General features: G+C 41.6%; 7 protein-coding genes across 7 annotated transcripts; 1 reads left to right on the forward strand and 6 right to left on the reverse strand.

The window, feature by feature from the left end:
* Positions 1-54: 54 nt before the first annotated feature.
* On the reverse strand, positions 55-4020 carry WALSEDRAFT_32858 (hypothetical protein). The gene is made up of 4 exons (XM_006958740.1): positions 3801-4020; positions 1955-3756; positions 1541-1905; positions 55-1492 (listed from the first exon to the last, which is right to left on the reverse strand). Exons 1-4 carry the CDS (start codon positions 3961-3963, stop codon positions 385-387), a joined length of 3438 nt encoding a protein of 1145 aa, XP_006958802.1. The 5' UTR covers positions 3964-4020; the 3' UTR covers positions 55-384.
* A 91-nt stretch (positions 4021-4111) lies between these two features.
* On the reverse strand, positions 4112-4531 carry WALSEDRAFT_69279 (hypothetical protein). Its single transcript, XM_006958741.1, has 4 exons — positions 4449-4531; positions 4315-4399; positions 4243-4264; positions 4112-4192 (listed from the first exon to the last, which is right to left on the reverse strand). Exons 1-4 carry the CDS (start codon positions 4465-4467, stop codon positions 4145-4147), a joined length of 174 nt encoding a protein of 57 aa, XP_006958803.1. The 5' UTR covers positions 4468-4531; the 3' UTR covers positions 4112-4144.
* A 7-nt stretch (positions 4532-4538) lies between these two features.
* WALSEDRAFT_60591 (phosphatases II) lies at positions 4539-7687 on the reverse strand. The gene is made up of 3 exons (XM_006958742.1): positions 6337-7687; positions 5591-6287; positions 4539-5541 (listed from the first exon to the last, which is right to left on the reverse strand). The coding sequence occupies exons 1-3, from the start codon at positions 7427-7429 to the stop codon at positions 4590-4592; spliced, it is 2742 nt and encodes a 913-aa protein (XP_006958804.1). The 5' UTR covers positions 7430-7687; the 3' UTR covers positions 4539-4589.
* Positions 7688-7785: 98 nt separating this feature from the next.
* On the reverse strand, positions 7786-8310 carry WALSEDRAFT_19345 (histone methyltransferase; the record flags this gene model as incomplete). The annotated part of the gene is made up of 3 exons (XM_006958675.1): positions 7786-7944; positions 7992-8061; positions 8105-8310. Coding segments are annotated over 3 exons (435 nt in total), but the record flags the coding sequence as incomplete, so codon positions are not given.
* A 3209-nt stretch (positions 8311-11519) lies between these two features.
* WALSEDRAFT_4122 (hypothetical protein) lies at positions 11520-11817 on the forward strand (the record flags this gene model as incomplete). The annotated part of the gene is made up of 2 exons (XM_006958669.1): positions 11520-11562; positions 11612-11817. Coding segments are annotated over 2 exons (249 nt in total), but the record flags the coding sequence as incomplete, so codon positions are not given.
* A 66-nt stretch (positions 11818-11883) lies between these two features.
* Positions 11884-14319, reverse strand: WALSEDRAFT_54720 (BOP1NT-domain-containing protein). The gene is made up of 3 exons (XM_006958743.1): positions 13489-14319; positions 12789-13444; positions 11884-12743 (listed from the first exon to the last, which is right to left on the reverse strand). Exons 1-3 carry the CDS (start codon positions 14311-14313, stop codon positions 11912-11914), a joined length of 2313 nt encoding a protein of 770 aa, XP_006958805.1. The 5' UTR covers positions 14314-14319; the 3' UTR covers positions 11884-11911.
* Positions 14320-14363: 44 nt separating this feature from the next.
* WALSEDRAFT_54721 (putative mitochondrial ribosomal protein L11) lies at positions 14364-14864 on the reverse strand (the record flags this gene model as incomplete). Its single annotated transcript, XM_006958744.1, has 2 exons — positions 14364-14776; positions 14829-14864. The coding sequence occupies 2 exons, from the start codon at positions 14862-14864 to the stop codon at positions 14366-14368; spliced, it is 447 nt and encodes a 148-aa protein (XP_006958806.1).
* Positions 14865-14876: the final 12 nt, after the last annotated feature.

Below are 14876 nucleotides of genomic sequence, written 5' to 3' on the forward strand. Positions count from 1 at the left end.
GTGTAAGGATTTCAAAGGAGACATTGCCAACAAATACATAGTTAGAAAAGAAAAGCTATTTCATTATATACACTTCCAAAAATTTTAGAGAAACAAATCAAGTGAAGAGCAATACAAACGATCCAATTCGTGATGATATTACCGCGCCTGTCAGTAGCTCTACTTTTGTGGTATGTAGGAGAGTGTTAATCGAGTATAAACTAAACGTTTGAGAAGAAAAAAGAGCGACTAGATTATTCGACGTTCTGATTGTTGATTGCTTGTTATATATGCAAATATAAATTGAGGAAAATGCAAAGAAAATTAAAATTCGAGGTATATATATCCGATTTTTTTAAGTGATAGTGATCGTGTTTTGTTATCTCCATTTCATCATTTCCCATATCACTTGCCTTCATTCAGTGGTCCGAGATCGACCCAACTTACCCTAGGTGCTCCTGAATGGTTTGGTCCCAAGGTTTGGCCTCCCGACCTTTGTCTCATATGCCTTGATTGACCATTTGCTGTTTCAAATGCCGATGAATGTGCAAGTGGTTCAAATGACTCTGATGGTGTAAATGGTGACGCCACAGAGTAAGTTGAACTATCTGGTGTTTCTGTGCTTGGTGAATCTATTATAGTAGATTTGAACTTAGACAATCGAGCGTTTTTTTCTTGCTCGTGAATGAATGCGGGTATGGCATTACCTGCAATTGATTGTCTAGATGGTAAGAACCAAACTGACTGTGGTCTGTTCTCATCAAATCCTTCATTAAGTAATTCTTCCATAGCGTTTTCATCATATTCTCTACCACCACCCTTAAGCAATAAATCATGAGCAGGTGTGAGTGCAGAAGCAGGTGGTGGATTACCAGAACTGTTAAACTCATTATAGTTACCAATATCTTCACCCCATTTGTCTTCTTCACCGTATGAACTGAGTGATGTGTTATCGCTTTCTGCATAGTCTGTGGAATCTGGACGTAATCCTGCATCTGGTGCACTGAGATCGTTGTAGAATCCTCTTTGTCCGAAGGCCTTTTCAAACTCTTTACGTGTCTTTTCTTCACGTTTGGCTTTACGTAAACGAGAACGTTCCCAATCTTCCCATCTACGTAATGGAACATTGACAGTAAATAATTCAGCTTTATGCTCATGTGCCACACTCTTCTTTTCACCTTCAACTTTACGAGTTTCACCCCAAGAGAAGTCATCAAAGTGCCAGAACGAGTAAACCGGTAAGACTAAATTCCAAATTGGTAAAGCGATAATGTAGATAACCATCCAACCAATATAGACGATCTTGCGAGTCGTGACTAGGATGAGGATTGCAGGTAAACCGAGGACAGCGCAAAGCATCATTAGTGGAATTGCATCAGCGAATTTATTTGGTGGAGTGATAATTGAGTTGATAATCAATGCCAATGAAAGCAAAATAGCAATTGGAAGAACGACAGTACCAATGAGATCCATAAGGATAACGAATTGCATAGAGAAACAGAATGTACCACAACTAAAGTAACTTTAGATAACTACCCTACTATCTAAACAATAAACCTACAGATTTCTAACCAAAACAAGTTCCATTAAGTTATGAACAGTAGAGTTAATCCAACGACGACGTTGTGATAAAAGAACCTTGAACTCTTCCGGAGCAATAGTTCTACAACGTGCAGCAGGACAGAACATCATTTTACGGTTAGGGAATGTTCTCAGCATCAATGTAGACAAGAATCTATCTTCACCAAGTAAGAGTAGATTCTTTTGATGCAGGGTTTGGACATCAGTTTGACTATATTGTTCGACTACTTCAGGCTTAACGATGAGTGGTACCCAATCGTCTTCTTGATCTCTTCTAGCCTTGATACGATACATAGAGAAACAACCTGGTAAACAGGTAACACCACCAAATACACTTTCGAACGCCTTAAAGTGTTAAAGTTAGCTTAATCAATTCAAAAGAATTGCTACCTACTTTAACCATATGGTGAGAAATGTAGTACTCGAATACCTGTATCCAAGTAACCCATGTAGCGCGTTTATTTTCTAACCTAGTTTCACCACAGACACCCATAATGAAATTATCATGTTGCATACACAAAACCAGTTTTGTAAGTGCATTCGGGAAAATCTTGGTGTCAGCATCAATCATGAAAATAGTTTCAAAGTAATCAGGTGTAACGCCCATTAAAGTGTGAATCTTTCTGAATAAATCATAATCCAATGGTGTCATACGATCATTGTAGGTAACTCTTGAGAAGAAGTTCATAAGAACGATTTGTGAATCTCTTTTACCTCTGTTACCAGGTTTTGGATCATTGGCAGCTTCATCCTCTGTACCACACTTTACCAAAATGATTGTAGGAGTTCTATGACCATTCTTTGATTTGTAATGACCAGCATAAACCATTGCTCTGTTTTCTTGCTTTCTACCATTACCAACTGCCAAGTAAGCCATTGGCATTGGGTTACCAAAACGTGGATCAGGTTCAATCATACTGACACAAATATCTGGTGTAGACATCTTTTCACCATGACCAGTAATCATACCATCGGCAACTATGAAAATAAGTTTACGTTGGTCTGAGTAATCACTAGCTGAAATAGATTCAACGGTTGTTGCGATACTATCAAAACCTTCAGAGTAACAAGTGATTAAACAGCAGGTGAATAATTCTGTACCAACTTGAGCAGCTGAGATGACAGGATCATCTGGTACTAATGAGCGGTATTTTGCCATTTTAGCAGCCTTTTTACTTGATTTTGGTTCAGCACCATCTGAAGCCCATGGTGCAGTACCTTGCTTATTATTAACGCTGATGTTAGCACCAGAAGGCATAACGGATGGAGAAACGACAGCTCTTGACATATTCTTCGGAGGTTCCGTGAATTTCTTTGCCAAATACCAATTGAAAAGACAAGCCATGATAAAGCGTGCGAAGACGACACCAAGGATGACGATTAATGCAGCGTAAAGGAATAATTGAGAAGCGAAACAACCAGGGGACATGTGATCTATGTAACCAGCAAGGTAACGTTCAGTGAGACATGGAACGGCGTCTTTGAGAGCTTTGGTACTGTAAAACAGCTTTGTTGCATCTTTACCACCGCTTGTGTCATCTGAAAATAAAACTCTACGAATTGCTTTATCGACGGGATCATCATCTAGCTTGTGAACCTGTCTAACGATGTATGGAGTTAAATTGAGTACTTTGCCATCGATTACCATCATATTACGCCTTGCAGTTGCGTTCGACCATGAGTAACCAGCGAGTGTGTGATCGTCTGACAAACCGAGACTAGAGATGACAGAATCAGTAGGTGCGTCGTATTTACAATCGGCACCTTTGGCGCATGTGTCAACCGTGGCATATGCAGATTCAATATTGCTGCATTTATCAGGGGAAGGACGACGGAAGTAATTAGTGAGGTCAATACCAGGAGAGCCCTCACCAAGGGCTTTAAAATCGACATCTGATGCATCTGCTTGATTGGTAACGTAATTCTTGCCAGCAATAGAAACGGTACCAGATTTCATACCAACACGCTCGAACTGAGTATCCATAGTACCTTGGGAGGATGGACAGAGGACTCTATCGACACCCATACAGATGAAACCGACGATACCAGCTAAGAATGCGCATATCAGACAAAGTGAAACCTTCTCACGCCAGGCTTGTCTCTTAGCTGGGGTGTCTACGAAAAGCTTCAATAGTGGTTCTGGTACGAAGAAAGTCAAAACGAGTGCTGTATAGTGCCAAGGGCCTTTATTCATCTCTAGAGGGGGAGTTAATAGAGATATGGGGAGATAGAAAACGCACCAATAGATGGGCCACCTGGCTTGACTAGTGGTGTAACTGGAGGTGCTCTCTCATTCTTGGTAAGCGTACGTGATCTCCCGATCGTAGTATTCGACCTCTGGTTGAGAGTACCGAGTTTTGGTGGTTGCAGTGCCGTAGATCTCGGTCTTGGAGTATCTAACATCGTATAAAGGAGTGTCTGAGACGTTCTATTTCTCCGTCTGTTGGCTGTTGGGTTCTTAGAAGCCGTTAGCACGGTCGCAGTAAAATTAAAAAATCGTTTATTAAATATTTCTACAAATTTAATAGAAATCTAATTCTAAATTCCTAATAATGGCTGCTATATCTTCTCCCTATTTCCTAGCTTAGTGGTGTTCGTCGTGGTCGCCGTGCTCGAATGGTAAGTGCCAGCCCTAGAGTGTGATTAGAACTGTTCTTAGTATTCTGCATCGCATCGTCTTACAAGCATATGTGGTAGATCTTGGCTGTATCGCAATCTTAGTATATCTCAGCCAGCATAGCACTATGCACTCACCGTGCCTTGTAGAATATCCAAAACCACATGGATGCACCCAATGCTGTACTAGCAAACCTGTGGAATCTTGGTGGTGCGTGGAAACCTGACATTTCGTGTGAGCTGATTGGTTGATCTATATACGCCTATAATACCTCTTGGACCGCCTGCCATTTCTAATATGCGCTTAGTATTCTATTTCTAGCCATCTACTCTCTCGACTCACTAGTCGTCGTCGTCGTTATCAAAGAAGGTAAAATAAAATCTTAATTTACTAAAATACATTATTACACTTATTATTTCTCATTCTCAATCTCATTCATCACACCGGCTATCACCGCTGAGTGGACGTAGACGTATTGACGTAGTGTCGAAACCATAGACATCCTTTGTTCGCGCAGGTCTTCGATTACATCACACACAGGTTCGTGTAATCCTTCGACTATCTGACAGTTGTTATGCTCCTCTCGCTTGCCTTCCAAATTTGACCATTTTAGCTTCTGTCCGACGTCTTCACCATCACTTATTCCAGACGCTTGTGATGACATGCTCGAAAGCTTCCTCCGGAGGTTCTCCGGTGGTGATGGTGGTCCAAATGGGAAGTCATCCTTCTGTCCAATATCTTTGCTAGTCGTCTGCCTCTCAACTTCCATATTGACATCATCGTGCTCATCCATAGTCACGCTATCCTTAGTATCCTTGCGCATGCCTGGATCAGTTTCTGTCATATCTGACCGCATAGTAGTATCCACTTGCATTTCATCCGATTCACTGTCACCTGATTTCGGTTTCCTTCTTTCCTCTCGTAAGAGGTCAAGCATGGTGTCCAAAGCTACGTAAGATCCTGTACGACCTACACCCGCACTGCAATGTACTACTATAGGCCCCCTATTCCAATCGTAGAGCTTATTAACGGTCGATATTAAAGGTAATAAAGCATCAGGTTGCGAAGGTATGTCAAAATCTGGCCATCCGAGATATTGGAATTGAGAAATAGTTTTTTCTTGATTGAGTTTAAGATTCCTTAATCGCAGGTCACGTCTTACGAACGACGTTTCAAACTTTTCTTTACTCGCTGTTTCAGTTGAACTGTCTTCACCGACGTAGGAGTTTTTGGAAGGTCCTTTGACCTTTTCATCTCCTTCATCCCCTTCCATCTTAATCAAGCTGATTTCAATATCACCGACTTTTCTATCTGACCAGTAACGACAACATTTGTCTAATCCACCTTCGCGTTGCTTTGTAAGCCTGCATATGATCATCAGCTGCTAGAATTTCTACTATTATTAATACCTACATTATAATTATATTCACATCCTGCTCCCAACATACTTGCCAGAAATCATTAAGTGTGGATTCCATAGGTCCTTGTGTAGCAATATAGCGTTTCGTATGATGCATTAGATCTTTACGAGCGTTTCTAGTTTTGTTTGAGATATCGCTCTTCCCAGCAGCGGCTGGTGGAGCTGGATTAGCGTAAAGTGGAGTTGGTGCAAGACCGTCATTTCCATAATAGCCTATACCAGGAAGCACGTGACTAGCATTAACATAATCATTTCCATCAATCTCAGGAGACTTAAGCTTTACGCGTGTATGTTCAAAGGGATAGATATTCCTATACCTGTTCTTATGACCGAGTTCAACTCCCGCACCAATACTGTATCTATCAATCTTCCTCTCTTTGCCATGAACGAAAGTATTATCGCGCTCTTTACTTCCAAGTGAAGCGGACTGGTTGCCTTTATTATCAAGTGTTTGTGAGTTATTAGAAAGCCATTCAAAAACCTCCATCATTCTCTTTTGTTCTGATACTTCTAGTCTATAGAATTGATGTGCAAGCTCATCGCTAGCATCTTTTTCAGACATGTCGACAATCCTTTTAAGGAATTGGGGCAACTTGTAAGAATTAGTCTTCACGTCGTCTGAGATATTCATAGGGATACGCTCTTGAGACATCCCATTAGCAAGTTCTCTATTCTGCCTGACACTGTCGACTTGAAGTATTTATAAGCGAAACAATCTTTTCAGAAAAAGTGCGCTTACAGAATGGGTTGGCTGCAAATTTGCTTGTGTTGATCTGACCGTGCCGTGGACTGCTCTTATTTGTGGTTGTGGAGATACCCTGAAAGGCAGTAATTGGGAGATGGCGAGGTTGAACGAAAGTATTTTCAGTTTTGCCATCTGATGGACCATTTCCAGTCGACTTTGGAGTATCTTCAATTGGAGCACCTTCTGCACGACTGTATGCCACAAAACCGCCTTGGATATACTCAAGACTAGCTGTTGCTCCTGCATCTCTGAATTTCTTGAAAACACCAAGCAGAGCTGCCGAATTACCTGATATACCTTCACCGACGTAGCTCGTGTCATTATCATAAGCAACGATAGTCTTTGCCCGTTCGTAGCCCTCCAATTTGGCTTTATCGCTAGGATCTGAAATCATGTTGATAATTTTGTCTAAAGTGAACACAGGTCTTCTGAGTAAGGTAGAAGGTAAGCAAACGCTAACAGCTCCTGGAACACGTGTTTGGCAGTAAGATCCATATGATCTAAGGTCTATAACTAATATTTCTTTTTTGACAATCTCCGGATCTTGCCTAATCGCCTCTATTAGCTTGTGGAGTTCAGCGTGACGTATGTCGACGGTGCCTTGACTAGTCGATGGTGCTGAAAAGGTAGCCTGGCGGGGCATCGGAGGAGCTTTTAAATTGAATGGTGGTGGTCTGCCAAGTTGGGCAGGCGATGGACTTGGTGAGGCTTTCTTGAAGGCAGGGCCTTTGTCTGTAAGTCCAGCAGTATGAGCGTCTCTGGATAAGCTAGTCCTTCTTTTCAGCTTATCTGAACTTCCAATGGCTTTCTCAAATTCGTTCAGATCATTGTCTTTTGACGGCGAACCCGTATAAAGAGCTTGATCACCGCGATTTGGCGAAACATAATTCGATTTACCCAAATTCTGAAATTGTGGTGTTAAAGATGTTCTATTAGATTTCATAGGACTCGCTTGTGTCTGCGATCTGTTAAAAACTGGCGGACTGAATGGGTCAGGCTTCTCCAAATCCAGCGTTGGTTGTGTTACAACGCTGGTATGATTGGGTCCGAACCTCTCCGCCAGCGCTCGTTGAAAATCCTCAGACATAAAGTTGGTTGTTTAAGATCAGGTCCTAAATAAAGGTTATGTGGCTACATACGTCACCAACAAGATTTGAACAAAGTTTTACTCCTCACGTGACCTATTCTTTTATATCACAAGACTTTCCGCGTTTTATTCAATCTGTAAATTTTAGGTTGTGTAAGTTCTTCCATTACGTCATTTGATCGTAGCCATAAGTTCCAAGTTACGATTTTTGACGAGATATTTCTAAGGAATGTTCTCACAAAGCATATTACATACGTGTTTAACCTTCTTTCGTATATCATCAGAATCGATTTTTTGGTTTCAAAATTTATATGCTAGTGTATTACAAGATATTGAGAGTAAATGCATAAATTAATTTAATTAAGTGAGCCTCTACACCCTTCGACACCACAAAGACAAGGAATTTTTTCATCTTCAATAGGGAAGTGATAGTCGTATGTGATTTCATCTCCGGGAGATATCTCTGTTTTCGCGTAAATAATGATTTTCTTCTCACCGAGAATAGTGATGATTTTCTAATGTATGCGTTAGAAGAATGGTGTAATATGATTGAACTACCTACAGCCGTGCAATTTGGTTGACAACAATGATTGATGAGTCTAGCTACACTGCCTTTCATTGTAGCATCAACACTACGTAATGTAAGCCACGTCAAAGATCAAGATCATAACCCACATGTTGTCATCATCAATTTTGAAAAGGTAGGAACTACCAATACCCTGCTTCTCATAGGCCTTCTCTCTCCTATCCGCAACCTGCTGTCTGACGACTTCTCCAACATACTCAATAACCATCTCTCCTTTGGGTATAACCTGACAACTATATAGACCCCAACTGTGTATACTAGATTTAGCAAATCTGAGTTCCTTTTTACGAGTGCGTAATTGATTGAATTTCAGAATTTCACTATCGGTTGCACCACCAGTTAAACCGTGAGCGAGAGAACGAGCATTTGATCTGTTAGCGCGAGAACTGACTTTATTGTCATCTTGATGTTTCGTCGAAGAAACTTTCGCAGCTTTGTTTCTTTGTGGGAGGTAAAACGCCTTCTCAGTCTCAGGTATTGGATACACGCCTTCAGATCGTGCACTACCAGTGGCATGTACAGAGGGCCTCCACGGTGCGTTACCGCTAGCTTTTTCGGGACTGTTGTAGATCGAGAACTTCAAATCATCCTTCCAATCTGGAGGCGTGTAGGCGTGAATTTGTAGAAGTGTTTCAATGTTACTGGGTAATTTTCTCTCATGCCTATCCAAAACTGTCTTCAGATAGTATTTATCTTCTTCGGAAACTATCAAATCGGTATCGAGTGGATTACCTTCAGTGTATGGTCTGCTTGGCTCAGAAAGAGGTTCAATATCCGGTGAAAATGCGGTTCTAGTAACTGTGGTTGCAACTGTATGAGAAGCTGTCGTGGTGGACTGTGTAGAAGTTGTTGAAACAGCCGGCGATTGTGACCTTTTTCCGGCTATGCTATTTTTGCTTGGTTTGCGCGTTTTCTTTGTAGTTGTTGCACCCTTCAATTTACTCAACTTCTTGTTGACTTTCTCTTTGCTTTCACCGAAGATATTTTCAAACTCAACGAGTGTGTCATCTTCTTCTTCGCTACTCGTAAAGTCAACGTTGCGTCTAACCGATTTAACGATACGACCGCGCTTTGTCTTCGATAGAGCTTCTTCTTTCGTCACATGAGGTTCGTCAATTGGCTCTTCAGATAAGACACGCTTATCTGATAGCTTAACGTTGTCCTTCCTAATTTCATTATGCGATTCAAGTTCTTGAGCTTGTGGATCACGTAGTTGTAGATGCATAGTAAATCCAGAGCATTGCCTGCCATCCGAAGTGGTGGTAGCACGTCCAGCAACGCCGGGCTTGGCGAACAGGACGTACCATCCTTCATCATTTTTGAGAACCTATGATTAATGAGTTCAGATTGTCATCAGCGATGAAAATGCCAAACTTACATCCGCTACTTTGAATTGACCGAAGAAGGCGCGAACATCGACAACATCCACCGATTGGACAGGTAGACTAGATTTATCGATAAAGATATGGGCATTGCCATTCTTCTTGATCTTATCATCAATCGAAAGCTCAACCTCTTTTTTACCTTCATCCATAGTGGTTACATCTTGTTGAGACTTCTTAACTGGTGATTCTCTCTTCCTTGTGAGCATGTTGTCCGATCTTCCCTTGTAAATTTCATCTTCGTCATGCTCATCTTCGTCTTCATCTTCAGTATCCTCACTACCGGCTTTTGGCATCTGGATAGGTTTTGGATGTGAAGGTGTATGCGACAACGACGAAGGCCTACTTGCACTACCAAGCCATGACGTCCTGACACCAGGTCTGCTGGGCGTCTGTTGATTAGGATTAAATCCAATCTTTGTTGATGGCGTTGGTAAAACTTTTGGTGTTTGAGTTGGTTGAGGAAGTGGTGGTTTTTTTGACATTTGACTTTCCCGCTTCTTCTTCTCTTCCTCTTTCCTCTTCGCGACTCGGTTCTTTTCTTCTTCTTCGCGACGTTTGTATATATCTTCAACTACAGTTTTGAAAAGTTTACCATCATCATCAGCTTTTACTTGAATAGGTGGAGTTGAACCAATGTATGCTTTACCAAGGTTAAAATCCTTGTGTCCATTCAACTCCTTGATACAATTCTCAGTAGCAAAACCATCAGAGAACTTTATCCAAACTACACCCAGTGAGACTCCAGATCTTCTATCGTAGTGTAACGTCAACTTTTTCAGTACAGATTTATATAGTCCTTTGAAGTAGTTGTTTAGTTCGCCCTCCGTCAAGGCAGGTGATAAACCTTTAATGCATACACCAGTTGGTAATTGTGGGACTATTGAATAGTTGTCGTGAGGGTAGTCCTTTATTAAGAGTAATTCATGGACACATAATCGCCTTGTATCGAGACGTCTCTTATATCTTTCGATATTTTTACGTGGATCACTTACACCATTGAGTCCTTCTCCATTTATTCGCTTCTTAGTTATCTTTTTTATCCTCTTACCCTCTTTATCAACTTCACAATCCGTTACGACCCAGTTCTCATCTGTTTCTTTTTTGAATGGCGGTTTAGTGGGATCGGGTATCTTGCGTGGAGGTGAAGATGAGCTGGGTGTTTGCGTAGGTGAGAAGGTCGTAACCCGTTTAGCTTGTGAATCTTGTGGGGGGTATTGAGAAGTTCTGGTAGTTTCGTATTCTCGGGAAGGTCGAGTGGCTTTTTCGTATGTTAATGAGTTACATTTTGCAGAAGGAACACCTACAGATATCATCTGGGTGACTAGGACGTGGTCTACGCTTCTCATGATAATTCGGATCGAAATTTCTTCCTTGATAGTTACCTGTATAACCAGACGGTGGTCGTCTAGGTCTATGATCACCGCTGTATCTTCTTGAATAATAATCGTCACTGTAGTTGTCAAAATCACGACTTCTACTTCTGAAATCATCATTAAAACCTGAATCGCGACTGGTTGATGCGCTCATGGTATCGAAATAGGTCTCATTATCGTTTCTTGCAGAATCATATTTGTCAGATCTCGTCTTCGCGAAAGAACTACCGCTTTGTCTATACCAACTGTCATGTCTTTCTGCATTGGACGAATACCTATGTTCGTCAGGTGAACGGCTGTTGTCATAGTTGGCGGAAGACATTCTAACGGAAGATGGTCTATTTGATTGTGTATAATAACCCGAGTTACTCTTATCTCTATAGACTGGCTGAGGATCTCGTTCCGCGAAACCGTTACGGGGATGGTGGGATTGCCTCTGTGAGCGACTATCTAGGCTTCTATAGTCAGTATCTCTACTGTGTTTCTTTTCATAAGCTTCAAAGATCGATGATCTGTCGTTGCTATCAATGATCTGCTCTTTCAAATCTCTAGAGCTAGTTGACGCGTTATTTAAGCTATTTGATATATCTAGCTTGAATTTATGCTGTTTATCTCTACTATAGCCCTCTTCGAACTCGTCCACCATGATGAGTCGAGATGAAGAAGCAATTGAAGAGCGTAAATATGATAAATTTTACAAAGACGAACTAGTACAGCAATCTAAGCAATTTGACGTTAATAGTACACCAACTTGTCTCTCTCTATTCGACGCTTACCTCAGTTGTTACAGTTGAGTTGCCTAGAACCAGTGTGTGCTATTTATTAAACGCTACTACAGCCCTTAGACCACAACTACTATCAATCTATAGATATGCTGAATACAAAAAGTGTGATCGTCCATGGGATGACTTCAAATGGTGCTTCTTTAATAATAAACTAGACGATGAACAGAAACTTAAAGCCTGGATTGAACGTAGAGCTGACTGGTGGGCTCGTCGAAGACTCAACCGTAGCTCAGAGGATGTTTGGGATGCACGAGAAGACACAGAGCAGCCGAAAACATGGCCAACGAGTAATTTAGATCCAAACGCACCACTTTATAATTGAGAACGGAAATGTATAAATATATTTAATTCTATTAATGACTGTAGAAGTTTACGACACCATCAGCTCCTGCACTGAAGAGGAATGGCTGAGTTGGATGCCAATGAAGATCTAAAACACCTAATCCTGATGAGAGTGTGTGATATTTGAGCACCTTAAGCGGTACGATAAGAGCATTTGTTGATAAATCATCGTACACTCTACCATGGAAGACTTGTACGCTACCGTCGTCAGAGCTAGATGCGAATAATGGCAATGTTGGGTGGTACTTGACAGCTCTGACAGCTCTGTTGTGATAACGAATAGTCTTGTATGGTTTGTCACCTAAATCTAAATCGAACCAACAGACTTTCCTGTCGTAACTACCAATGATAAGGTTATCACCAGACGGATGCACGTCAATTGAAGACAACCATCTTAAACCAGGTAAGAGCGTCTTGAGAAGTGTTTGTTGAACTAGATCATACAACTTAACGTATCTTTGTGTGACGAGGAAGAATTGCGGCCTTGTTGGATGGAATTGTACTTTTTGAACACTACCTTTGCTGCGCTTAAATGGTGCTTGTGATTGATGCTTGGAAAGTTGATGTATCAAAACCGACTTGCTACCAGCATCTGAAGCAACTGTTGCAAAGTAGTCACCTTTTCTATGCCATACCGTTTGCTTTGGTGTTCCTGGAACTTCGATCTTGATAAGGATACCCTTCTCACGTTGTGACTCGTTTGGACGAGTGTACTTGATCTCAGGTATTTTGGTAGTACCTGCTTGTGGGTTGGCGAAAGCGAAGTCGGCACGCTTCGATGAATTCTTAGCGATAGTTGGGGTAACAATAGCAAGTGGTGACAAGACTGCGACTTGTTTCTCGCTTTAAAGGTGTCAGTATGGCCTTTAATGTTGATAACAAACGTACCTTGTCGCTACTAATAAAGATACTTCCTTGTCAGGACACCATTCAAGAGAGTGAACAGGTTCACCTTCACCGATATCCCAGCTGTATGCGCACCTACCGACAGACAACTCCCATACTCTTACATATCCATCATCAGCAGCACTAGCTAACCAAGTACCAGTAGGATCTACAGATATTGACCTTACACGTGAGTTGTGCGTATAACTGATAGCATTGTAAATTGGGAATGGCTTGAGTTCCCTTGGCGATGGTAACTTAGGTACCAATGATTCAGGATCGATGTTGAGCTTAGTTCTACGAACACGTGGAGCTAAGTAAAGATCTAAACATCTTTCGAATCTCTCTTTCAAAAGGTTGGCATAAGCAGGTACCAGACGTAAATTTGAGTATTTTTGAGGCATGAACTTGAGTTTTCTGTCTTGCTCTTCGGTCTCTTCCCATTCTTTACGCTCTTGGTCGTTGAATAGATACTCTGGTGGTGGGTTGAATGACTCAATAGTCTTTGGAGGTGCTTCTTGAGGTGCAGGAGCTTCCATAACGTGCGGAGTGTGTTCATCGGTGTTTGACCAGATAGCATAGAATGAAGGCTTTGGTTGTGGTTTTGGCTTGTTTGGTACGATTCTACCAGCTCTGATAGCTCTAGCGATTTTCATGATCTATGATAAGTCAGCGGAAATCCCATATGAGGACATTGACAAACCTTCTCGTGTTCCCATTTAGATGGTAAGAAACGACGCTTTGGTTCAGGAGCACCAGAGATTGGCATGATCATTTCTTTACCCTTTCCAGTGAAGAACTCGACTTGGTCGGCATATGGATCGAAAGCGTCATCCGGAAGTTGACCCTGTTCGAGTCTTCTAATCAGACGCAATTCATCTTGTGTAAGTTTGACATCCTGTTGCATATTCTTTGAAGGGACAGTGTCAGCTTCACCTTCAGTATGCTCCAAGAATCTCTCGAGCTCATCTTTGGTAGCAGGTTTGAGAATCTTTTTACCATTGATATCGTAACCAATATGAGGCATATCTTCATACCATTCTGCAGGAACTTCACCGGTAGCATTCTGATTGTCTTCAGTCGAGCTGTCACTGCCGTAACCAGGATCGATTTCCCTATAGACTGTTCTGTCTTCGCCTGTCGCATCTGACTTGATGGTTCTCGCCGTTGCTTCAAAGCCAAGCTTTTGTTTTGCTGGTTGAGCGTAGTAATCCGTTTCGTCAGGTTTTTTTGTAGCTTTTTCAATGAAATCAGAAACGTTTGAGGAAGTCGATGGGACGGAAGAGAATGAAGCGAGTGAAGTATCATCGTCACTGTCGTAATCGTCTAATGAATCAGCGTCATCGTCGTCGCTAGCCTCGCTATCTGCGTTTATCTCTGGGAATTCTGCAGGTTCATCACCATCAGATTCTACGAGCGACTGGTCATCCTCGCTGATCTCCTCGGCTGGCGTATTTATCTCTAATTTTGATTTGAAATCATTCGTAACATTTTGCTGATCTCTGCTACGTTTTTTAGTTGTGCTCATATCTCAGTAATAATGGTGCAGACGGAAGAGAGAAGACAAGGAAAATAAATATTTAATACACGACTTCAATTCCCATATTCTTAGCTGTAGATATAACACTCCTGGCTACATTCTCAAGCCCTTTGGCTTCTAAATCCTTGTCCATAGATTTTATCCTTGCAACTTCATAGATGTGCTTCACGGATATTGTAGCTATAGTCTCGTGTCCAGGCTGTCCAGTGCCTTTCTCTATATCTCCGGCTACTTTCTTAAGCAAGTGCGTCGTTGGTGGGGAGCGTATCGTAAATGAGAATGTTCTATCTGGGTTTATAGTGATTTGGGTAGGGGTTGGTACACCAGCGATAAGATGTCCAGTTTTAGCGTTGAATTCTTTACAAAAGTCCATTGATTTCACACCTCTAGCACCCAATAGTGGACCTACTGGGGGTGTAGGTGCAGCCTTCTGTGCTGGTATTAGACAGCGCTGTCGTTAGGTATTAATATATTTACATTATAAGATATCATATCACACTCACCAAGGTCGTAGCCACTGTTTGTGCACCTTTACTCATTACGATCCTCGC

This window comes from Wallemia mellicola (genome assembly GCF_000263375.1).
Source record: "Wallemia mellicola CBS 633.66 unplaced genomic scaffold WALSEscaffold_12, whole genome shotgun sequence".
In the NCBI taxonomy this organism is placed as follows: Eukaryota; Fungi; Basidiomycota; class Wallemiomycetes; order Wallemiales; family Wallemiaceae; genus Wallemia; species Wallemia mellicola.